The 20,949-nt window shown below is 40.3% G+C and overlaps 1 protein-coding gene across 2 annotated transcripts; it reads right to left on the reverse strand.

Annotated features, from left to right (window-relative positions):
- Window positions 1-4,855: 4,855 nt before the first annotated feature.
- LOC127644812 (dihydroorotate dehydrogenase (quinone), mitochondrial-like) lies at window positions 4,856-20,949 on the reverse strand. Of its 2 annotated transcripts, none has more exons than XM_052128204.1 (9): window positions 20,891-20,949; window positions 19,019-19,231; window positions 16,470-16,669; window positions 10,377-10,459; window positions 9,523-9,707; window positions 9,200-9,313; window positions 8,942-9,095; window positions 5,608-5,767; window positions 4,856-5,405 (listed from the first exon to the last, which is right to left on the reverse strand). In XM_052128204.1, exons 1-9 carry the CDS (start codon window positions 20,906-20,908, stop codon window positions 5,306-5,308), a joined length of 1,227 nt encoding a protein of 408 aa, XP_051984164.1. In that variant the 5' UTR covers window positions 20,909-20,949; the 3' UTR covers window positions 4,856-5,305. The 2 variants fall into 2 exon arrangements, with proteins under 2 accessions (XP_051984164.1, XP_051984159.1); XM_052128199.1 differs by having other exon boundaries at window positions 4,858-5,405; window positions 9,523-9,710.

A 20,949-nucleotide genomic window follows, 5' to 3' on the forward strand; every position in this document is an offset into this window, starting at 1 on the left:
ACTCGGGTTGGATGCGCTCAACTTTTTTTCTGAAATTTTCCTCACTTTTCTGGAAGGTTGCTAGCGTGTTGCTAGGGCATTCTTTGTGGTTGCTGGAGCTTTGCTAGGATGTTCTAGGAAGTTGCATTGGTAGGTGGTTGCTTTCTGGCCAATCTCAAAAGAGTCCACCCCAAGTCTATTTTCAGGAGTTGAAATACAGAAACGTCCTAATGCTGTAGCTGTGTCCCAAATGACACACTATAGACTGTGCTACACTATTCACTTTGTACTCTGTCATCTAGTGTTTGAATTTTCAACGTGTATTTTTATTAACTCATTTTTTTTACGGCAGCATTTGCTTTTTTTCAGCTGACGGAAGTGACGTTTGAACTGTTTGCTGTTAGCTTTAGCATGTTAGCCAATCTCAATCCAACGCTTATCTCAAGTAACCTACATATTCGCACAGTGTGGGTGAAGGTAAAACATTAAAGCAATATTCTGGGTTCAATATAAGTAAAGCTCAATAGACAGCATTTATGGGATAATGTTGATTACCACAAAAATATATTTTATATATCGTCCCTCCTTTTCTTAATGAAAAAGCAAAAATCGAGGTTACAGTGAGTCACTTTCGATGAAGAGAACCAATTCGGTTGCTTAGGTGACCTGGTTGGAGTCACTCAGCACGCCCGGATTCGAACTGGTAGTTCGGAACTGGAATGTTCCTTTAATGGTAAAGCTAGTTCCCACATTTACCTTCAATTATAATATGGCAGCCTAGACAGGACACACGCAGCGTGATGCGTCAAAAGCAATAGACCCCATTACAATCAAAGAGGCTATCTACACTAGAAGCATCGCTTGTGACACGTATGTCATACCGACAGTAAACGGGTGTCATGTTCCATTTTGCGCTGCACATGCTGGCATCAATGCCGTTGGATTGCATGGTGTAGACAGGGTGTGACTCTTATGCTACACAGGACAAACCACGACCGCTGAGTGCATGAAGTATCTAACTGTCCACACTCCATTATCCAGGAACACATAGTACTTTTCTTTTCAATGCATTTTCAGTGTGAACACACTACTTTCACAACATGCACTACAAAATGCAGTAGAATAGTGCAGAAATAGGCAATTTGGAACAAATCTTATGCCGTTTTCCAAATTCCTCTACTTGGAAAAGTACAACGGGATGCCACTTGAAGTCGCACTTCCAACTTGGAAACTCGTGCCAAAATCTTCCACTCTGATTTTACAGAGATGCAGGTACGCAACATCACACAAACATGTCGGCACCCAGGAAGATGATCAAAGTTAGTGATAAGCATTCACTTTAAATAAATAAAATCCATTAATAAGTCAAAGTTCCTACATTGCATGATATTAAAACTTGTTTAACAAACTTTTGCAGAGACAGGTAATATGATAAATAATAATCTCTTTTAATATTCATACACTTGTAGCACAAGTTTATCAATTGGGTTGCTAGGAGACATCTCTGGTGACAATTGAACACATGCTAAGCTAACGGGGTGTTGCAGTTTTTTTCCTTGCACGTCATCTTCTGAGCATCCGGCATGGAATGCCTTTATGATGTCATGATATGATGAAAGCAGCATTTGAGTCCTATTTGTTAGTAACCATGACGATTTCAGATCGCGTTAACTTGTTCGATCATGATTTTGGTCCCATTCCATCCACACTAGAATGCACTACAGTTCTTCAAAAATGCTCTTCAGAAACACATTTTTGGAAAACCATGCCGATTGATATGCTAATAAAACAATAACCATGTTTATATCCATCCCAAAAAAATCAGACAACAAATGAAATGAGGTTTTCCATTTATATGACATTTTAAATTGTCAGGCTGTTCTCTGCTTTTGACATCAAAACGTAAACAGTCATGCGCACAACACTTGTGCACATTGGAAAAGCCAGTACGCTGGTAAAGGTGTTTACATGCAGAGTTAATAAGGGTAATGGGCAAAAATCTAAGTGTGCAGATTGGTAAATGCTTATGACCTTTAACCGAGAAAGGAAAACCGTTTAGCATTTACATGACCTTGCATGTTGTCGGCATATTAAGCCTAATTGATGGAAGATGCATGTAAATACGCTCATTAAAAATGTCATGCCGAAAAATCCAGAGGACGAAAATCTCATAAAATATGGGTTGTGAAAATTAGATGTGATTTAAGAACTTAGATTGTTTGAGCAGAACACAAATAAAAATATATATATTTTTGAAGAATATCTCCGCTCTGTAGGTCAATGCAATGCAAGTGAATGGTGATCAGAAATTTGAAGCTCCAAAAATCACATTAAGGCAGCATAAAAGTAATCCATAAGACCCCAGTGTTTAAATCCATATCTTTAAATCCATGATCAGTGTGTGTGAGAAACAGATCAAAATTTAACTCCGTTTTTACTCTAAATCTCCACTTTAACTTTCACATCTGACAGTCAAAATGAAAATGGAGATTTAGAGTAAAAAAGGACTTCTTCTGTTTCTCACCCACACCTACTTCTGAAGATATGGATTTAAACACTGGAGATTACGTTTATGCTGCCATTATGTGATTTTTGGAGCTACAAATGTCTCAATGCAAGTGAATCACCATTCACATGCATTGCATGGACCTACAGAGCTGAGATATCCTTCAAAGAAATCTAGGTTTGTGTTCTGCTGAAAAAATAAAGACTTAATCTAGGATGGCATGAGGGTGAGTAATTGATGAGAGAATTTTCATTTTTTAGTTAAATATCCCTTTATTAAGGCAGTATGACATATTAACATTTCGCTCACAGCCTTGTTTTCATTTGCAAATTAAATATACAATCAACCCTGACTAGCGAAGTCTATGAAGTGAAAATTCAGTGCAGTCGTAGATTTTGTTCGGGCACATACAATCTAGAATTCTCTTTTGTTCATCTTTTATTTAGTTCATCCATCTATGCTCATACCTATCTTCACCAAAAGGAGCTGGCATTGTTGGACCGGACTTTAAAGGCTCAGTACATAATTGAACAGGGTCACAGCTGTCAGTCCGGGATCCTCAACCCCTCATCTTCCCCTTGACCCCCTCAGAAGGTCTGTGTGGGCTTTGTGTCATGCAGTCTAGCCAACGCATGCTTCCTGTGTACCACACATTTCACCCATGAGAGGGCTGGCCGGACCAGAGCCTCAGGCAAAGTACAGGTCCAGGAACTTTCCTCTCTAATATTTCTCTCATGTGCAGTTACACTGAGAAAAGAAGCTGATGGCATTGCTGTCTCAGGTCATGCAAGTAAGTAGGCCATGTGTTACATATCTCACCATAGTGGATCCATGCATGCTCATTCATTGATGAAAAAAAAAAAAAAAACAATAATTAAACATCTGTATGTATATAAAAATGTCTAGAACAGTGTTGTTCTCCCATTCATTGAAAACCTGGCAATATTAGAGTATTTTAAAATTGTGCTGTTCAGACCCAAAATACATATATTTTTGGGGAGTTGCGACCACAACCCTTTAGGATTCCTCAACCTTTCCCTTACAAATAGTGTCTCAAATAAATGCCAACAAAAATGTCTAACTGATTAATTACCAAAGTGTATAGGGTTATTAGTGACACAAGACATGTAATAGTGTCGTAAAATATATTTGCACTTCCATAAATATTTTTTTTTTATTATTTCATATCTATATAAATGTACTTTCACATGATGTCTATTTCTTTGTTTATTGCAAGACAAACGAGTTCTACACAAATTGCCCCTATCATGCCATTGTAGGCACTTTCTGCAGTGGACAGGGGTCAACATGGGCACTCGGACGGGTCTCCAGCTACGCAGCAAGCTGTGATGCACTGTGTGTCCTGACACCTTTCTATCATGGCCAGCATTTAGTTTTTCAGCTATTTGTGCTACAGTAGCTCTTTTGTGGGATTAGATCAGATAGGCTAGCCTTCACTCCCCACATGCATCAGTAAGACTTGGGTTCCCATGACCCTGTCCATGGTTCACCGGTTATCCTTCCTTGGGCCACTTTTGGTAGGTACTAACCACTGCATACTGGGAACACCCGACAAGACCTGCTCTGACCCAGTCGTCTATCCATCACAATTTGGCCCTTGTCACAGTCACTCAGATCCTTACACTTGACCATTTTTCCTGCTTCCAACACATGAAATTCAAGAACTGACTGTTCACTTGCTGCCTAATATATCCCACCCCTTGAAAGGTGCCATTGTAATGAGATAAAACATGTTATTCACTTTAATATTGTTGCTGATACGTGCATGTAAATGGGAAGTCCAATGCTTTTTTTGTGTTGTTTTTCTTAAGTTGGAGTGCCTGTAACTCCAGAAGTATTACAGATAACCGAACATCCTTTTAGACTCAGGTTCAGAACAAACTTTCCCTTATGCATCTTCACTTTTAAGGCCCTATATGATTAAGTCCCAGAGATACGGCGCTCTCAGTGTGGCTCCATCCATAAAGTTCTGTAGTATAAAAAATGCTGAAACATGCACATAAAATGTCCAAATATTATTTTTTTTAAGAGAAATACACAATTATTAAAAATAAGTGACACATGTGGCTCTTCTGTTTGTGCAATAATATGTTACTTTTAGATTTCAGAAATGTACATCTGCAAAGCTCGAGTGCAGAATTAGGGTCCAAACACCAAAAGATGCTGCAATCCTATTATACTGTATTTGTATGAATGCTTTTTCTGCCCTAAGTGTCAGAATCCGTCATTTCTATTGATTTCAAACTTGACATGATGGTTTGAATTTTCTGATATGAAATCTGATGTGTATCTTAAGTCTCATCATTTACCAACACCCCTTCCATTTAATCTCTCAACTATATACACCGGTCAGTAAAAGGGCTGAAAAGTCCACATTTATATATATATATAAAAAAAAAGAATAATGACGACAGAAACGGACACCACAATATTCTTCACAATTACATTTTAAATTCAAAAGGTCTCATTCAGTCTTGAGATCACAAGAGTATGAGAGATGAACAAGCAGCTTGCACCTACACATCATTTGAACACCATCAGGCACTTCAGAAATTCAATTCCTTAATTGAAATGAATGATCTGTGTCATTTCCATCACATACATTTTACATATATACAAGTCTTAGTGTAGAAAGTATTCAACTTCACAACTGAACACCAGGAGATAAAATAACAATGTCTTTTCACATGACCAGGTATTCATTTATCATGCCAACAAGGCACGCCACCATCACATGCCTTAAATGTAACACGTTTTCATACGAGTGGTTTCCATCTTGTAAATGAATGTACAGTGATGTTATGATTCTTTTACTTTCTCTTGGGTCTGTGGTTGTGTGTTCACAGTGGTCCTATGACCAGCACCTACTGCCTCTGCTACACATGTAAAGCCTTGTGCCCTACATAAAAGGGAGACAAAACAGAAAACCTGTGCTTAAAGGAATGTTTGAAAGGAGGTCATCATAACTCACCCTCATGTTGTTTCAAAACTGTATGACAACATTTTCAATTTTTGGGAGAACTATCCCTGTAATATCATTATGCTTAATAATAATAATCGCAGAAATTGTGATGTAACGTGTAAAACATTAGTATGCTCACTTCAAAAGATCCTCCAATTCTCTTTTGATCTTGTTGACTACAGGTGGTCCCTGGTATATTAGAGCCGTGTAGAGCTGAACCAGAGAAGCTCCCGCACAGATCTTATCTAGAGCATCCTGACCGCTGGCCACTCCACCAACTCCAATGATGGGTACCTTACCTACAAAACACACAAATAATAGCACAACTATAAAAGACTTCCTTATGTATTACCAAATTCACTTCGCAGAGATTAATCGATCGGTCCAAGAACTTACACATTTCACATTATTGTGAACATTTATATACGAATAAGGCTTGGCAACACAGCTGAAGAAGTTATATTGGTTTTGAACCGATTCATTGAAATGGACAGTTCAAAATGACTGGAGCACAGAATTTATTATCCAAGTCTTAACGCTGTCTTAAGGCCTTTGCACACCAAATGTGAATTTTCCCACGATTTCTCATCGCAGTTTCTATTTTGAATCGAAACAATGGATTCCTATTAAGCCATTCACACCCAGGGCGACCTTCACACACACTGACCAAGTTTTTTGTTACAGTGAGTTTAACACATTTTTTTTCTTTGCCTGGTGATGAAATGCCATGACCAATAAAATATGAGCTTTTAATCAGAAGCTGCTGCAGTTCCAAAACCAGTGCAACCAGTGCAGTGGCACTAAAGCGCAGAAATCTGTTTTGGCCACAGACGTTCAGCGCTGAAGGAACTCGAGGAAGAAATCCTGGCCGTTCCAGCCGTGAGGATGTGCATTTCATTTTCATCAAATGTCTTAAAACATAAACATATTTTCTCATATGGGTTCTCCTAACAGGTTAATGATATTGCTGCATTTTTGCCTTTGCATTTAAAGGGGTCATGACATGAGAAACCAAATTTGCCTTGATCTTTTGGTATATAAGAGGTCTTTGTATCATTAAAACGTCCTGCAAGTTTAATATTTTAAGACGTCCTCCCCATTCTAAACGAATCATTTATTTAATCAAGCTCAAAATACAGCTCGTTCTGGATTCATGGTTAGAAGTGACGTGTCGGTTAGAAGTGACGTACCAGCGTTTGCATATGACCGCCTCCAGCACAAGATAACTACGCTTTAAGCGCCAAGACAGCTACGCTCATTTCAGTATCGCCGTCGCCTCACAAGTGTTCAGTCGATGGACAGCGAGCTCTGACAGAGACTACTTGTGCACAGGAAAATTACGATGCCACACAGATGTGCTGTTCCTGGCTGTGGTCAAACAAAACCTCTGAATAAGCTGCCGAAAGATCCAGACGTCAGGGAAAAATGGATGCAGTTTATTTTTTGCGGACGTCCCAGTCACGGCAGTGTTAACTTAAGCGTTTGTTCTGTACATTTTAAGGATGACTGTTTTGAGAACAAATCTCAATATGATGCTGGCTTTGCCAGAAAACTGTTGCTCAAAGATAAGTCCGTGCCGACTATTCTGGGAACAACGACGACGCAAACTGTAAGTAATCTATTTTAAACTTTAAACTACTTTTTAAAGCGCAATTTCATTCATTATGAATAATGTGTTTATTAAAAACATTATGTGTTTTTACTTAGTTTACTTGCATATTGTTCTGGCTGGGGGCGTCAATAATTGATACATAGGCACTGACGTTAGCCAATCATAACAGTGGGCGTTAACACTGAAGTCTTAAATGGAAAACGCCCCCAAAACAGACTGTTTGAATCAGAGGATGAGAAACAGGGTGGGAAAAGGTCATAAATCACTAGATTTTAAAAGTTTTTCTTAAAAAAAAAATATATTAATACTATAATTGCACCTAAGGGAACATAATAATACAATAAAAAAAACCCATGTCATGACCCCTTTAATCTTACGCGAGATCTCTTACATCTCTAACATAATACACATCATGGGTTCTTTGCCTTTATATCACTTTTTTAATAAACAAATTTACAGAAGTGTTTTTCTTCACCAAATATGAATAACAATAACACTATTTCTGTGACTGTCAGTACACTTAGTGTGCCTTTGTATACCAAATACGTGGTGGTTTCAGCTTTGCTGCCGTAGGCAGCATTAATGTATTTATTAATGGGTCAGACTGAAGATGGGATTTGTTTAAATGTCATGTTGAATTACTAACATGCAGGGTTGAGCAAATGTAGATGTACATGACAAAACAAATGCACTTAACACAACTACATACAGTATGCATGGCATATAATCACTAATGTTCCAATGATAACATGTTTTAACCATTAATATTGATTAAGAAATGATCATACTGCCAGTCAACTTGTCCAACAGGGGAACTGAAATAGTTTGAGATGCGTTGTGAATGTTTTCTTTCTCGTTGAGTAAATCAACAACAAACTCGTCATCGCTGCTGCAACTGGTTGAGAAATCAGTTTTCTTTATTTCGATCTGCTCGCTAGAGAACCCGTTTGCTTGTCCTGGTTGTTTATTTAGCAGAGATGGGCAACTTCTTTTAAAATGAATGGGAGAAATTGGAACGCTCAACCAAGGAACTCTATGCACACAACGGATGTAGAAAGGAAGTCCCGCCTTACAGTTAAAAGAGCCAATCACCTTTTAGACATCACCTGTCAATCAACTCTAGAACGCGCATGCGCATTTGCTATACAAGCTGGGAAAATTGCATTTTTCACGTAATACGAGGTAAAGAATCACTATTCATGATTCCAGTATTGTTCGATTTTATTGCCGATTTGAAATATGTACTTTAATCGTAATATTGACCAAACGTTTTTGAGATGTTGGTCTTTCTCCATTCAAGTAGATAGGAGCTGCACTGGCATGCCTGGAAATAGCCTCCTGAGAAATAGCCTTTCCAAATATGGCCGACAGTGGACTGACTTGCAAGAAAGACTTTGGCGCCACCTACTGCAGCGGGGTAAAATTGCTTGTCGATTAGCGGCATCTATTGTAAAGGTGTGAATGTGTTAACGATGATCATTCATGTTGCATTCTATGTAAAAGGGCCATTGGACTTTGATTTGCTTTCGCATAACCACGTTAGAAAAGGGCTTTACTTGCGTTATGCACATAAATTAAACATGTAATTAGAAAAGTAAGGCTTTGACCTTTCTGTAAATGTTTCATGCAAGAACTAAAAAATAATCAAGGCATCTTTCACACAAATACTGCACAGCACAAGGTTTAATGTGCAATGAACAGCAACAACCATCCCTGTAATATTCACAATGCTGCTCAATTTTATATTGGAATCAATGTGACTGTATTGTGAATATTCGATATACTGCCAAGCCCGTACACACATATAAATCAGACATGTAATGTAAAAGTAAGGCTTTGACCTTTCAGTATTTAAGGGTACCTTGGGTCAAGGTGTACATCTCCCGCACTGTGTCAGTGGACATCTGTTTGAGAGGCTGCCCACTGAGACCTCCGTTCTCTTCTTTTTGAGGGTCTTTCAAAGTTGTTGGTCTGTCAACGGTGGTGTTGCAAACCATTAAACCATCAACGCCAACCTAAAATAATAGACAAAGGCAAACAGAAATGTCCTGTATTACTCGACTGGTTCTAAATGAATCAGAAACAATCATTTGATCTGTGAATGATTTGTAAAGCAGACCTCCATGATAACCTCAGCAATGTCTCGCTTGTCCTGTGTAGCGAGATCGGGGGCGATTTTCACCAACACAGGTGGCCGGTTGTCCTCTTGCAGAGAGTCCCGTGCTTTAAGCACCTATATATACACAAACCATCATTATAAAACAGATAGTTTTATATTCTGATTGGATGAGCCGCGTTTGAAGCCGTTGTTAAAATGGCTGTAAATTCACACCTGTGATCACTCATTCTATATTACAACTTATTAAAGTAATTTTTGAAGTGCCCTGCCATTTGAAACAGGGCTGATAGTGTGCCAAGCTACACATGCAGACATTGCACTACCTTGTCCAGCAGGTGGCGCAGTTTCTCCTTGCCCTGCAGGTCTCTAAGTTCAGGTGTGTTTGGGCTGCTCACATTCACTACCAGATAGTCAGCGAGAGGACCGAGGGTTTGCACTCCCTGCACATAATCTGCCACCGCATCTGTAGAAAGCTTGTTCTTTCCGAGGTTGATGCCGAGGGGTTTCCCTGCTGAGAGTGGATGCTTTTAAAGAGATGGTTCACCCAAAAATTTCAATTCTATCATCATTTACTCACCCTCATGATCAATGAAAGCCTCAGTCACCATTCACATTCATTGTAAAAAGTTGCAATGAAACTGAATGGTATCTGAGGCTGGCATTCTCCCTAACCTCTCCTTTTGTGCTTCAGATGAGGGTGAGTAAATGACGACAGCATTTTAATGTTTGGGTGAACTATCCCTTTAAGACCCTTTCACAGGTCTTGTGACCGGGATCTGTCGTTGCTAATACAGACATTGCAACTATTATGAGTTATCCAGTAATCACTGGCTGTGCTTTGAAAAGGTCGGTCAAAGATGAAATTGTCTGCTTTACAACACTTGACCATAACATGGCCACTTCAGTTGGTAGAGTTCAATGCAATAAGCAACACTGACTTGAGTCACGTGAAAGGGCCTGAACACAGCAGCAGTACCTCCCTAGAAAATCCACAGAGCAGTATGTACAAATAAGTAGGAAAACGCCCTGTGAATAATTGATGCAAATCCAGAGTGTCTGTGTTTCTTCTGAAGCCTTATGTTTTAAGCAAAATCATAACGGATATATGGTTTTAACCCTAAATAAATTGACATTCATCGTGCCACCAAATAGGAGGCATTTTTGTTTTGTTGATTACCTTTCGTCAGATGTGATTGCGTGTGCTCTCTGGCTTTCAACCTCTCGAACACTGCAGTTAAACCACAACTATTGAATCCATATCTGAAATGTACACAGATAACATTACAGGATCAAAAAATTAGCATTAATTAAACTGATAAGTAACTACAAATACAGAGAGGAAAGATAAAGACAAATGTTGAAATCTCTACATTAAAGGAACAGTTCACCCAAAGACTAAATTTGCACACCTTATGCCATCCCAGACGTGTATGAAGCTCTCTAGGTCCATACAATGCAAGTGAAAGGTGACCAAAACTTTGAATCCCCAAAAAGTACAATGGCAGCATTTTAATAATCAAAATGACTTGGATGGTTCTGTAGTGATCCAGGTGGTTTTGGGTGAGAACAGACAAAAATGCAACAACTTTTCCCCTGCCCATCTTGCCATTGCAGTCTCTAGGCATGATCATGATTTCAAGCTTGATTACACTTCCTAGTGCTTGAAGAGTGAAAGTGCAATCAAGCTTGAAATCAAGATCATGCCTAGAGACTTAAAAGGCAAAATGCACAGTGACATTTTTTTTAACATTTTGGTATGATAGGAAAACTTTTGAAGACATTTGAAGACGGGTTATTTTTATGTTGCCTTCATGTGTTTTTGGAGCTTCAAAGTTTGAAAGATTATTTTAAAAACCTTTGTTTTCAGCAGAAGAAAGTCAAACACATCTGGGATGTCATGAGGGTGAGTAAATGATGAGAGAATTCTCATTTTTGGGAGAACAATTCCTTTAAGAATGGAGTCCATCATATTCCAAGTCTTCTGAAGGCATCCAAATGATTTTATAACAAATTTTAGTAAACTGTGACAGTACTTTCATTTATGGGTGAACCTGGTACACAAAAAAGTACCATGGTAATATCAGTTCAGACACTACCGTAATAATACCATGTTATTCTTTGAGGAGCACACTAAAATTGATATATAATATTACTAATCATACAGTACCATGTTATGCATCAAAGTATTTTGGTATTACCATATGCCGCCGCCACCACCGTACCATGGTAAATGGCCTGCACTTATATAGCACTTTTTTAACATTAGACGTTACCAAAGTGCTTTACACTGTGTCCCATTCACTCATTCACACTCACACACCAATGGCGGCAGAGCTGCCATGGAAGGCACTAGCCTGCCATTGGGAGCAACTTGGGGTTCAGTGTCTTGCCCAAGGACACTTCGGCATTTGGAGTCATGTGGGCCGGGAATTGAACCACCAACCCTGCGATTGGCAGCTGACCCACTCTACCACCTGAGCCACAGCCGCCCGTTGGTACCACTATAGTACTTTTAGTAAGGAGTAAACTAACAAAATATCAGGTAAACGTTTGTGGACATCATGACAAATTTTACACAAAAATGTGATTTTTACATTTTCTGAAGAAAACTTGAGGGGTGTTGCCTATGCAACTCTCACTGCCTCGATGCTAGGGTGTTCTGGGTGGTTGCTAAGGCATTGCTGAACTGTTGCTAAGGTGTTACGGGTGGTTTACTGCCGCACCCCACCAAAGTCTCTATGATAAGGTCTCCAGATTTGGCTTGGGTACTGAGTTACATACTAAAGTTTAATATGGAGGTTTAGGGGTTTGTTCAAAACCTTATTCCTCTTTAGTGTATCTAATGTAACAATTAAACCAAAACCAAATCAATGATTGAATTGAGAGCAATCCATGAAAGTCCTTCAGGCTGTATATACACAATTAAGTATTTTCAGGGCACGAAGGAGAAAGTCTAGATTTGGCTTTCAAAACCTGCAACATGAACAAACACCACTCATTTACTCCATCTGGGAGGACGCCACCCTTTTTTGAATGCATAGACATTCATCTTATAGACATTTGTATTTTTGACCTTTAACATCAGCATGCAGACATTCATTTTGATATTCACTTTAAAACAGAAAACCTGCTCCTTTCAGAAATTCGGATTACATTGTGCATATTCATGAGCAAACGACACACTAATTGAAATAGCTCGTTTCATTTGCAATACAGTTTACACACTGTGCATATGAACGAAAAAGCACATTTACAATATTTATTCTAGGTAGTGTGCATGAGTTACATAGCAGAGTTTAAAATACCAAATGTTGACACTGACTGGGCAAACAGCTAACAGCTGAACTGAAGATATATTGACACAAAGTGCATCAATAATGAGTGAACGTTTCTTTAAAGCTTCCTTTAAGAGGGCGGGGCTCTCCTGCTCATTTCCACACATGGTCAAATATAACAGGTTGTGTGATTGAGAGATGCTAATGCCATCTAATTCAACGTTATGTGTGCAGTCTTTCCTCAACTAGTTCAAATCAAATCAAATCACTTTATTGTCACACTACCATGTACACAAGTGCAACAGTAGGTGAAATTCTTGTGTGCAGTTCCGAGCAACATAGCAGTCATGACAGTGACGAGACATATACCAATTACAATAAACAACATACTTACACAAAACAATTTACATATCAAATGTACACATACTTACACAGCACAATAATTATATACAATGTACAGTAGACAATACACACAATATAGAATACACAATACAATACAATAAGTAAGGAGTATATGATATATATATATATATGAAGTAGTATATTGAGGAGAAGTGTGAGATTATAGCTGAATAAAGTGCAGTGCTAATTATTGATCCTGATAGATCAAGTGTTCAACAGTCTGATTGCTTGGGGGAAGAAGCTGTCATGTAGTCGGCTGGTGCGGGTCCTGATGCTGCGATACCGCCTGCCTGATGGTAGCAGTGAGAACAGCCCATGACTCGGGTGACTGGAGTCTCTGATGATCCTCCGAGCTTTTTTCACACACCGCCTGGTATATATGTCCTGGAGGGAGGGAAGCTCACCTCCGATGATGTTCCTGGCAGTTCGCACCACCCTTTGCAGGGCTTTGCAGTTGTGCGCGGTGCTATTGCCATACCAGGCGGTGATGCAGCCAGTCAGGATGCTCTCTACAGTGCTGGTGTAGAACCGTGTGAGGATGTGTTGTTTCATTCCAAACTTCCTCAGCCGTCTCAGGAAGAAGAGGCGCTGGTGAGCCTTCTTCACAACGGCCTCAGTGTGGATGGACCATGTGAGTTCTTCAGTGATGTGGACACCGAGGAACTTGAAGCTGCTGACTCTCTCCACCGGTACTCCATTGATGGTGATGGGGCTGTGTTCTCCGTCTTTCTTCCTGAAGTCCACAACAAGCTCCTTGGTTTTACTGACGTTGAGGGAGAGGTTGTGCTCTTGACACCAGCGTGTCAGAGTGTGCACCTCCTCTCTGTAGGCTCTTTCATCATTGTCAGTGATCAGACCTACCACCGTCATATCGTCAGCAAACTTAATGATGGCATTGGAGCTATGTGTTGCCACACAGTCATGTGTGTACAGGGAATACAGGAGTGGGCTGAGAACACAGCCCTGCGGGGCTCCAGTGTTGAGGGTCAGTGATGAGGAGATGTTGCTGCCCATTCTAACCACCTGACGTCTGCCTGACAGGAAATCCAGGATCCAGCTGCACAGCGAGCTGTTTAAGCCCAGAGCCCGGAGTTTCTCATCAAGCTTGGAGGGCACTATGGTGTTGAATGCTGAGCTGTAGTCTACAAACAGCATTCTCACATATGTGTTCCTTTTTTCCAGATGGGGAGAGAGCAGTGTGTAGTGTAGATGCAATGGCATCATCGGTGGAGCGGTTGTTGCGGTAGGCAAACTGCAATGGGTCCAAAGAGGGGGGCAGAACAGAGCAGATGTGATCTCTGATTAACCTCTTGAAGCATTTGCTGATGATGGGGGTCAGAGCAACAGGACGCCAGTCATTTAAGCAAGTGATTGTGGCTTGCTTTGGTACAGGCACAATGGTTGATGTTTTAAAGCATGTGGGGACTACAGACAGGGAGAGGGACAGATTGAAAATGTCCGTAAAAACACCAGCCAGTTGATTCGCGCACGCTCTGATGACGCGGCCCGGAATGCCGTCTGGACCCGCAGCTTTACGGATGTTCACCCGTCGGAAGGATCGGGTGTGCCTCTGTAGCATCAGCCGCGAGTGCTCTCTCCGCGAGGGCGGTGTTACTGTCCTCGAAACGAGCATAAAATGTATTAAGTTCGTCCGGGAGAGATGCAGCGGTGTTCATGGCGGAGACTTCATTCCGTTTGTAGTCCGTGATTGTGTTAATTCCCTGCCACATACTTCTGGAGTCAGTGGTGTTGAACTGACTTTCAAGTTTGTGCCTGTACTGGCGTTTGGCTTCACTGATGGTGTTACGGAGGGCATAACTGGCTTGTTTACGCTCCTCCGTGTTAGAATTAAAAGCGGAGGACCGCGCAGTGAGTGCCGCGCGAAACTTGCCGTTAACCCATGGTTTCTGGTTGGGGTATATCCGTATAGTTTTGGTCGGAACAACGTCCTCTACGCACTTCCTGATGAAACACGTTACGCTGTCAGCGTAAACCTCAATGTCGTCATCAGAGGCGGACCGGAACATCTCCCAGTCCACGTGATCAAAACAGTCTTGTAGCGCAGAGACTGATTGGTCCGACCAGCACTGGATCGTTCTGAGGGTGGGTGCTTCCCGTTTTAGTTTCTGCCTGTAAGCAGGTAGAAGTAGAACGGAAGAATGGACCGATTTGCCAAATGGGGGGTGGGGGAGGGATTTGTAGCCATCCCGGAAAGGAGAGTAACAATGGTCTAAAACCCGATCCCCTCGTGTGTTGAACTTTATGTGTTGGTGGTATTTTGGAGCGACTGTTTTGAAGTTGGCTTTGTTAAAGTCCCCGGCAACAATGAACGCAGCCTCAGGGTGCGCGGTTTCCTGCTCACTTATACACCCATACAGTTCCCTGAGTGCCCGGTCTGTGTCGGCTTGTGGGGGGGATGTACACAGCTGTGATGATGACCGCTGTGAATTCCCTCGGCAGCCAGAATGGTCGACACAGAAGCATGAGATATTCCAGATCAGGAGAGCAGAAAGACTTGATGAAATGTACGTTCCTCTGATCACACCATGATTTGTTGATCATAAAACACACACCACCACCTCTGCTTTTACCGGAGAGGTCTTTCGCTCTGTCCGCTCGGTGCACGGAAAAGCCAGTGATTTCGATGGCCGAGTCTGGAATCTCCGCAGCCAGCCAGGTTTCTGTAAGGCAGATAACACAGCAATCTCTCGCTCTCGTTGGAAAGAGATCCGCGCTCTCAGCTCGCAGAGCTTGTTGTCCAGAGACTGAACATTTGCCAGTAGTATACTGGGTAGCGGGGTCGATTTGCACGACGTCTTACTCTGATGAGAACGCCGGCTCGTTTTCCTCTTTTCCTTCTGCGTTTCCGCGGCCGGGCAGCCCAGACAAAGGGCTCCGCCGGCGTGTTTGTAAACAGCGGGTCGGCATTAAGGAATTTGAAGCCCGGTTTTCGATGTGTAATTGTAGAACCAATGTCCAAAAGCGTTTGTCTGTCGTAAACAATAAGGCAGACAACATCCAAGACAAAAAAACAAAGAACTGTAAACAAAACAAACAATAAACCGCAGTGTTGTAACGGAGCTCGCAACGCAGCAGCCATACTCGGCGCCATCTTGAGTCCAGAAAGTTTATACAACTTGCCTTACAGAGACAACTTGAGCTGAAGAGGTAGATGTCTAAAGAAATAGTACTCATTTTAAGGGACGTTTTGCCCCATTTCATCTTCCACTAGGCCAAAAGCATTATTCTGATCACTTGGAAAAGTTAAAACACACTTCTGAGACATGTAACGGATGAACTCGATAAAATGAGTTTATCATCACTATCATCAATTTTCCTTTTTACATTGAGCTTTTGCTGTGTTAACCACATGACCAAGTTGCACTCAGTAGTGCTTCCCCCATCACTAACAGAGTTTCATTTGAGTTATTCTGACATGTTACATTTTGTTGGGTTTATTCGATTCAATTAGGTTCCCTCTATTTGAAATTACATGTTAATTTTAACTTAAGAAATCTAAATTTCAAACATGTAAAACCACGGTCCATGATTGAACCAATTTCCTCTGTAGCGCAAACATCCCTAATCCATACCTGTTAATGACTGCCTGGTCGGCCTCTAATCTGAACACACGGGGCTTTGGGTTTCCTTCCTGTGGCTTTGGAGTGACGGTCCCCACCTCCACGAAACCAAAGCCCAGTTTATAGAGACCATCCACTGCCTCGCCATGCTTGTCAAATCCTGCTGCTATGCCAACCGGATTCTGGAACCTTCGACCCATCACATGCACCTCCTAGTGAAAATAAATGAGCGAGACAATAAATTTGACATCCCCACAAAAAGTCTTCAACCACTGTCACGGAGGCTTTACCTCAAATATAAAGACTCACTCTCAAAGTCTTGGGTTTTGATGCCATAAGAGAAGATGTTATTATAAAAATAAAGCCGAGGTGGTCCACGGGTTACACTTCAGAATCATGCATTTGCCTTTGCCATCTACCATCCAGCTGGTCGCCTTTGGCCCCAACTTGCCGTTTCATCTTAATGCTAGCATTCAATAGACACTAGGAGATCCACATTCTCTAATTCAGATAGGATTTGTTTCTATGGTAACACTCACAGCAGATCCACATGTGGCTTTATTTTGTGACAGCAAAACACTACCTTGAATCAGTTAAATTTCTATTTTCTTGCCAAACATTTAAGAACAGTGGCAATAATAAAATGGCAAATTCAATGATAAAATATGTAGAGGTAGCTGCCTAATAACTTTAAACTTTAGCTGTTGCATTTTCTGTTATTTTTATATGATGTCACAAAGGTCAGGTGAACATTAAGAGTTTCCAACTTTCAAGCTTGAAGTACCACGTGTTTTCAGCAGGGGGCAGTCAGCAAAACTCCCGCTGTATAAGCAGCTTTACAGACAAACCACACTCAGGGACTTGCTTTACAATAGTGACAGCACAAGATGAGAATGCATTCTTACGTTTAATCTCAGCTGGATGGAGCACAATTCCTAATGCAGGAATCTCGAAACTGTGTTTAACTTGACACAGTGATGTGTGGCTGCACAATTAATCAAAATAAAATCGAAACCGCAATATGACCTTGTGCTGATTATTCAACTGGAAGGGCTGCGATTTAATTACGTTTATTTGCGCTGCAGTCTATATTAAATTATCGCATTGTTACAGTGTTTTCAGAGCGGTTCTGTGCTCCACAAATCCCTCTCATGCTTACAGTAACAGAAGTGCTCTAGAGTTCGGTTCCGTTTGCTTACGTGCGCTAAACGCTTTATTTACACTAAACTGGCACGTCCTGCGTGAAGGGGTTTTTATTAGTATCTGCGGTAGCAGCATCTCAGTCTCCGCAAGGCGCAGGTATGATAATAATAACGCAGAATACAGGATGGGTATAATTCAAACAACATATTAAATGATTGCTGAGCAAACAGCATTAACAGAAACTCCTGTAGAGTCCAGAAACATCTCTTCATTCTCTTGTCATTGTTTACCTCACGAGAGAGCGTGTCACCCTTATTACACTCCCCACGGAAACAAGTGAAAGTGGAACTAATATTACCAACATCCGACTAAATGAAAAGGAAGGAACATACATATAATAAATCTATATCAAATATTTAGTTACTATAATATAATGCATTGCTAAATTAAATATAATAAAATGATGAATACAAATAATTCAATGAAATGGTGACAAGAAATATTTTCACTTTAAATGGGTTATCGGTTCAACTTCAGTTTGACATTAAGTCTCATTCTTTAGGACTATCTTATATACAGTAAAGAATAGTTTGTATAAGCCTACTAGTTTTTAAGGCCTAGAATAAAGAGAAACATTTATATTTTGTGCAACAACTGGTTTTACCAACAGGGAAATTCAGCTAACAGTGACATTGAGCAGAAAGCTTACATGCAGTTTTGACAGAGCTGCTGATAAAAAGTGAAATGATCAGCATCGATTGATGAGATGAAAATTGGAGATCGGTATCGGATGTTAAAATCCTGATTTGAGCATCCCTAATATACAAGTTGACCGTTTCAAAAACTAATGATGATGATTAGTGGGCTGAGATCCTGTCACAAAATGGACAAAAACAGGTACACGGTGGATGGTAACATTTGGATATGAAGAAGACTTTGTTTCACTGTTTATACATTTCTTTGTTTGTGGTTGAACTGAAAAAAGGTCTCAGTTTGGTTCTTTTTAAGAGGGCTCAAATGGGAAAACCCCAGCAGCCTTTTTGCAGTTGAACATGTGGAAAACATTACCATCATAATCGCAGTTCATAATCGCAATATGACTTTTTGTCCAAATCGTGCAGCCCTAGTGTGAAGCAACAAAAGTGAGAAAAGCTAATTGTTGGCTAATTAAAAATATGTCGAACTCTGCGAAAGGGATTTAAACAGTAAATGGAGAGCTCTACTCTCTAATTGGAAGCTGAAAACATCTTGAAATTAGCTAAAATATTTAATAAACAAACATGCAAGGTGTGGGGAAAGCTTAGAACATATATGAATAACAGATGTTGCAATTCTGCGGAAATCTGTGAAGTTTTCCGCAGAACAGTTTCCATTAGGCCCTGCTGATTAGGTCTATTACTAATATTTAACACACTGACCAGTGAGGATGGGTCCTTGTAGTTGTTGCGAGGCACAAGTCCAAGACCAATCAGTCGAACAGCCATGACATGAGCTGTCTCTGCTCCCACAAACCTCTGCAACACTGGCATCAGGGCATTGGCATAGAAGTGTTCATCTCCAGAGGCCGTGAGGTAGCCCAGGAAAAGAGCACTGCCACATCCGATGATCTTTATCGCTTCCTTCGCTTGTTTCTGCAAAGATCAGAGGAGTAGTCTTGAATAACATGAGAGTAATGGTTATTCTTCCCTTACAGATGAACTCACAAAATGACAGTATTTTTACATTTCAAATTAAAGGAATAGTTCACCCCAAAATTAAAATTCTCTCATAATTTACTCACCCTGATGCCGTCCCAGATGTGTATGACTTTCTTTCTTCTGCAGAACACCAAATTTTACAAGAATATCTCAGCTCTGTAGGTCCTTATAATGCAAGTGAAAGGTGACAAAAACTTTGAAGCGCCAAAAAGCTCATAAAAGTAATTCATATGTCAAGTGGTTTAATCCAAGCCTTCAGAAGCGATCCAATAAGTTTTGGGTGAGAACACACCGAAATACAGCTACTTTTTCCACTATATGTCTTGACATCAGCTGTCTCCTTGGCAATCATGATTTCAAGATAGATTACACTTACTAGCGGCATCTAGCGAGTGTAATCAAGCTTGAAATTGTGATCGTGCCTAGAGACTGCAATGGAAATTTGTGCAGCGAAAAAGAAGTCACAATTTGGTCTGTTCTCACCCCCAATCAATTGAATTGCTTCAGAAGACACGGATTAAACCACTGGAATCATATGCATTACTTTTGTGCTGCCTTTATGTGCTTTTTGGAGCTGTAAAGTTCTGTCCACCATTCACTTGCATTGTATGAACCTACAGGAAGTCATACACATTTGGGATGGCATAAGGGTGAACTGTCCCTTTAAGGTATTCCATGAACAGATCATAAAATGTGCATTTAGGGTCAAAACTAGAAGCCAACCATTATGGGTTTATCAAAGGCAATATCTAGAGAACGATCCAATATAATGCCAAAATAAATTACATAAAACAGGAATTGCTCAAATTAGACAGAATTTAAATTCTGAAGAAGAAATTAGCTGTGCATAAATGATTGCTGAAATGCTTATTTCTTATTAATTGAAATGCACATTAGCCAAATTCACTTAAAATAATTTTGGAAGCTTTTCGGCCAGTCAGGCACTTTTGGCCCACTCCGATTATCTCAATTTGGCCAAATATCGACCGATTAATCAGCCTGGCCAATATACTGATCAATCACTACTCGAAACTGAATACAGTGTGTAAGCATATACATTTTTTTGCTGCAATGTTTTTTACATTTCAATAATTTTCTACACTTATTAAAGGCTATATGAGATTGTATTAATTATCACTAAAATAAGCAAATATTCTCATACCAGAATAAAGTCTATCGTTACAAGAAAAAAGTACTGTGGCAGTACCATGGTACATAGAAATGAATGATTGCTATAGTCATATAATGTATCTTGGTATTTTGTTAGGTAAGTCATCAATAACAGTTTGACTTACAACTGTTATTGATGTCAAACTTTGACAAATGCCATAATGAATTGCATGCATTAAAAAAAAACACAACAATCAAATGAACCCAGAATACAGTTTGACTTCTGGTTTTGAGATAGCATACACAGATAAATATTGAAGTTATAGAGGGTTTCCAGATATTCACACGGGTAAATTGGTTAGGAGCAGATTAATTACACGTGAGACGCAAAACAATGACAGATGTGCCAGTTATGAATGCAGTTGAATATACGAGGTGGTGATCCTTGTAAAACCACAAAACATAAACTTCTAAGCACTTCACCTTCAGTCGTCCCGCCATCAGTGTTGTATCACACCAAACAACCGTGCAGCACGTGTGCG

This window comes from Xyrauchen texanus, chromosome 1 (assembly GCF_025860055.1).
Source record: "Xyrauchen texanus isolate HMW12.3.18 chromosome 1, RBS_HiC_50CHRs, whole genome shotgun sequence".
Classification (NCBI taxonomy): Eukaryota; Metazoa; Chordata; class Actinopteri; order Cypriniformes; family Catostomidae; genus Xyrauchen; species Xyrauchen texanus.

What these genes read in the sequence shown, in the direction of transcription:
- LOC127644812 (XM_052128199.1), bottom strand. An exon ending in GCAATCACATCTGACGAAAG is followed by an intron (nt 9,711 to 10,376) that starts GTAATCAACAAA and finishes ATCCACTCTCAG; the next exon opens with CAGGGAAACCCCTCGGCATC. An exon ending in GAATTGGAGGATCTTTTGAA is followed by an intron (nt 5,406 to 5,607) that starts GTGAGCATACTA and finishes CCTTTTATGTAG; the next exon opens with GGCACAAGGCTTTACATGTG.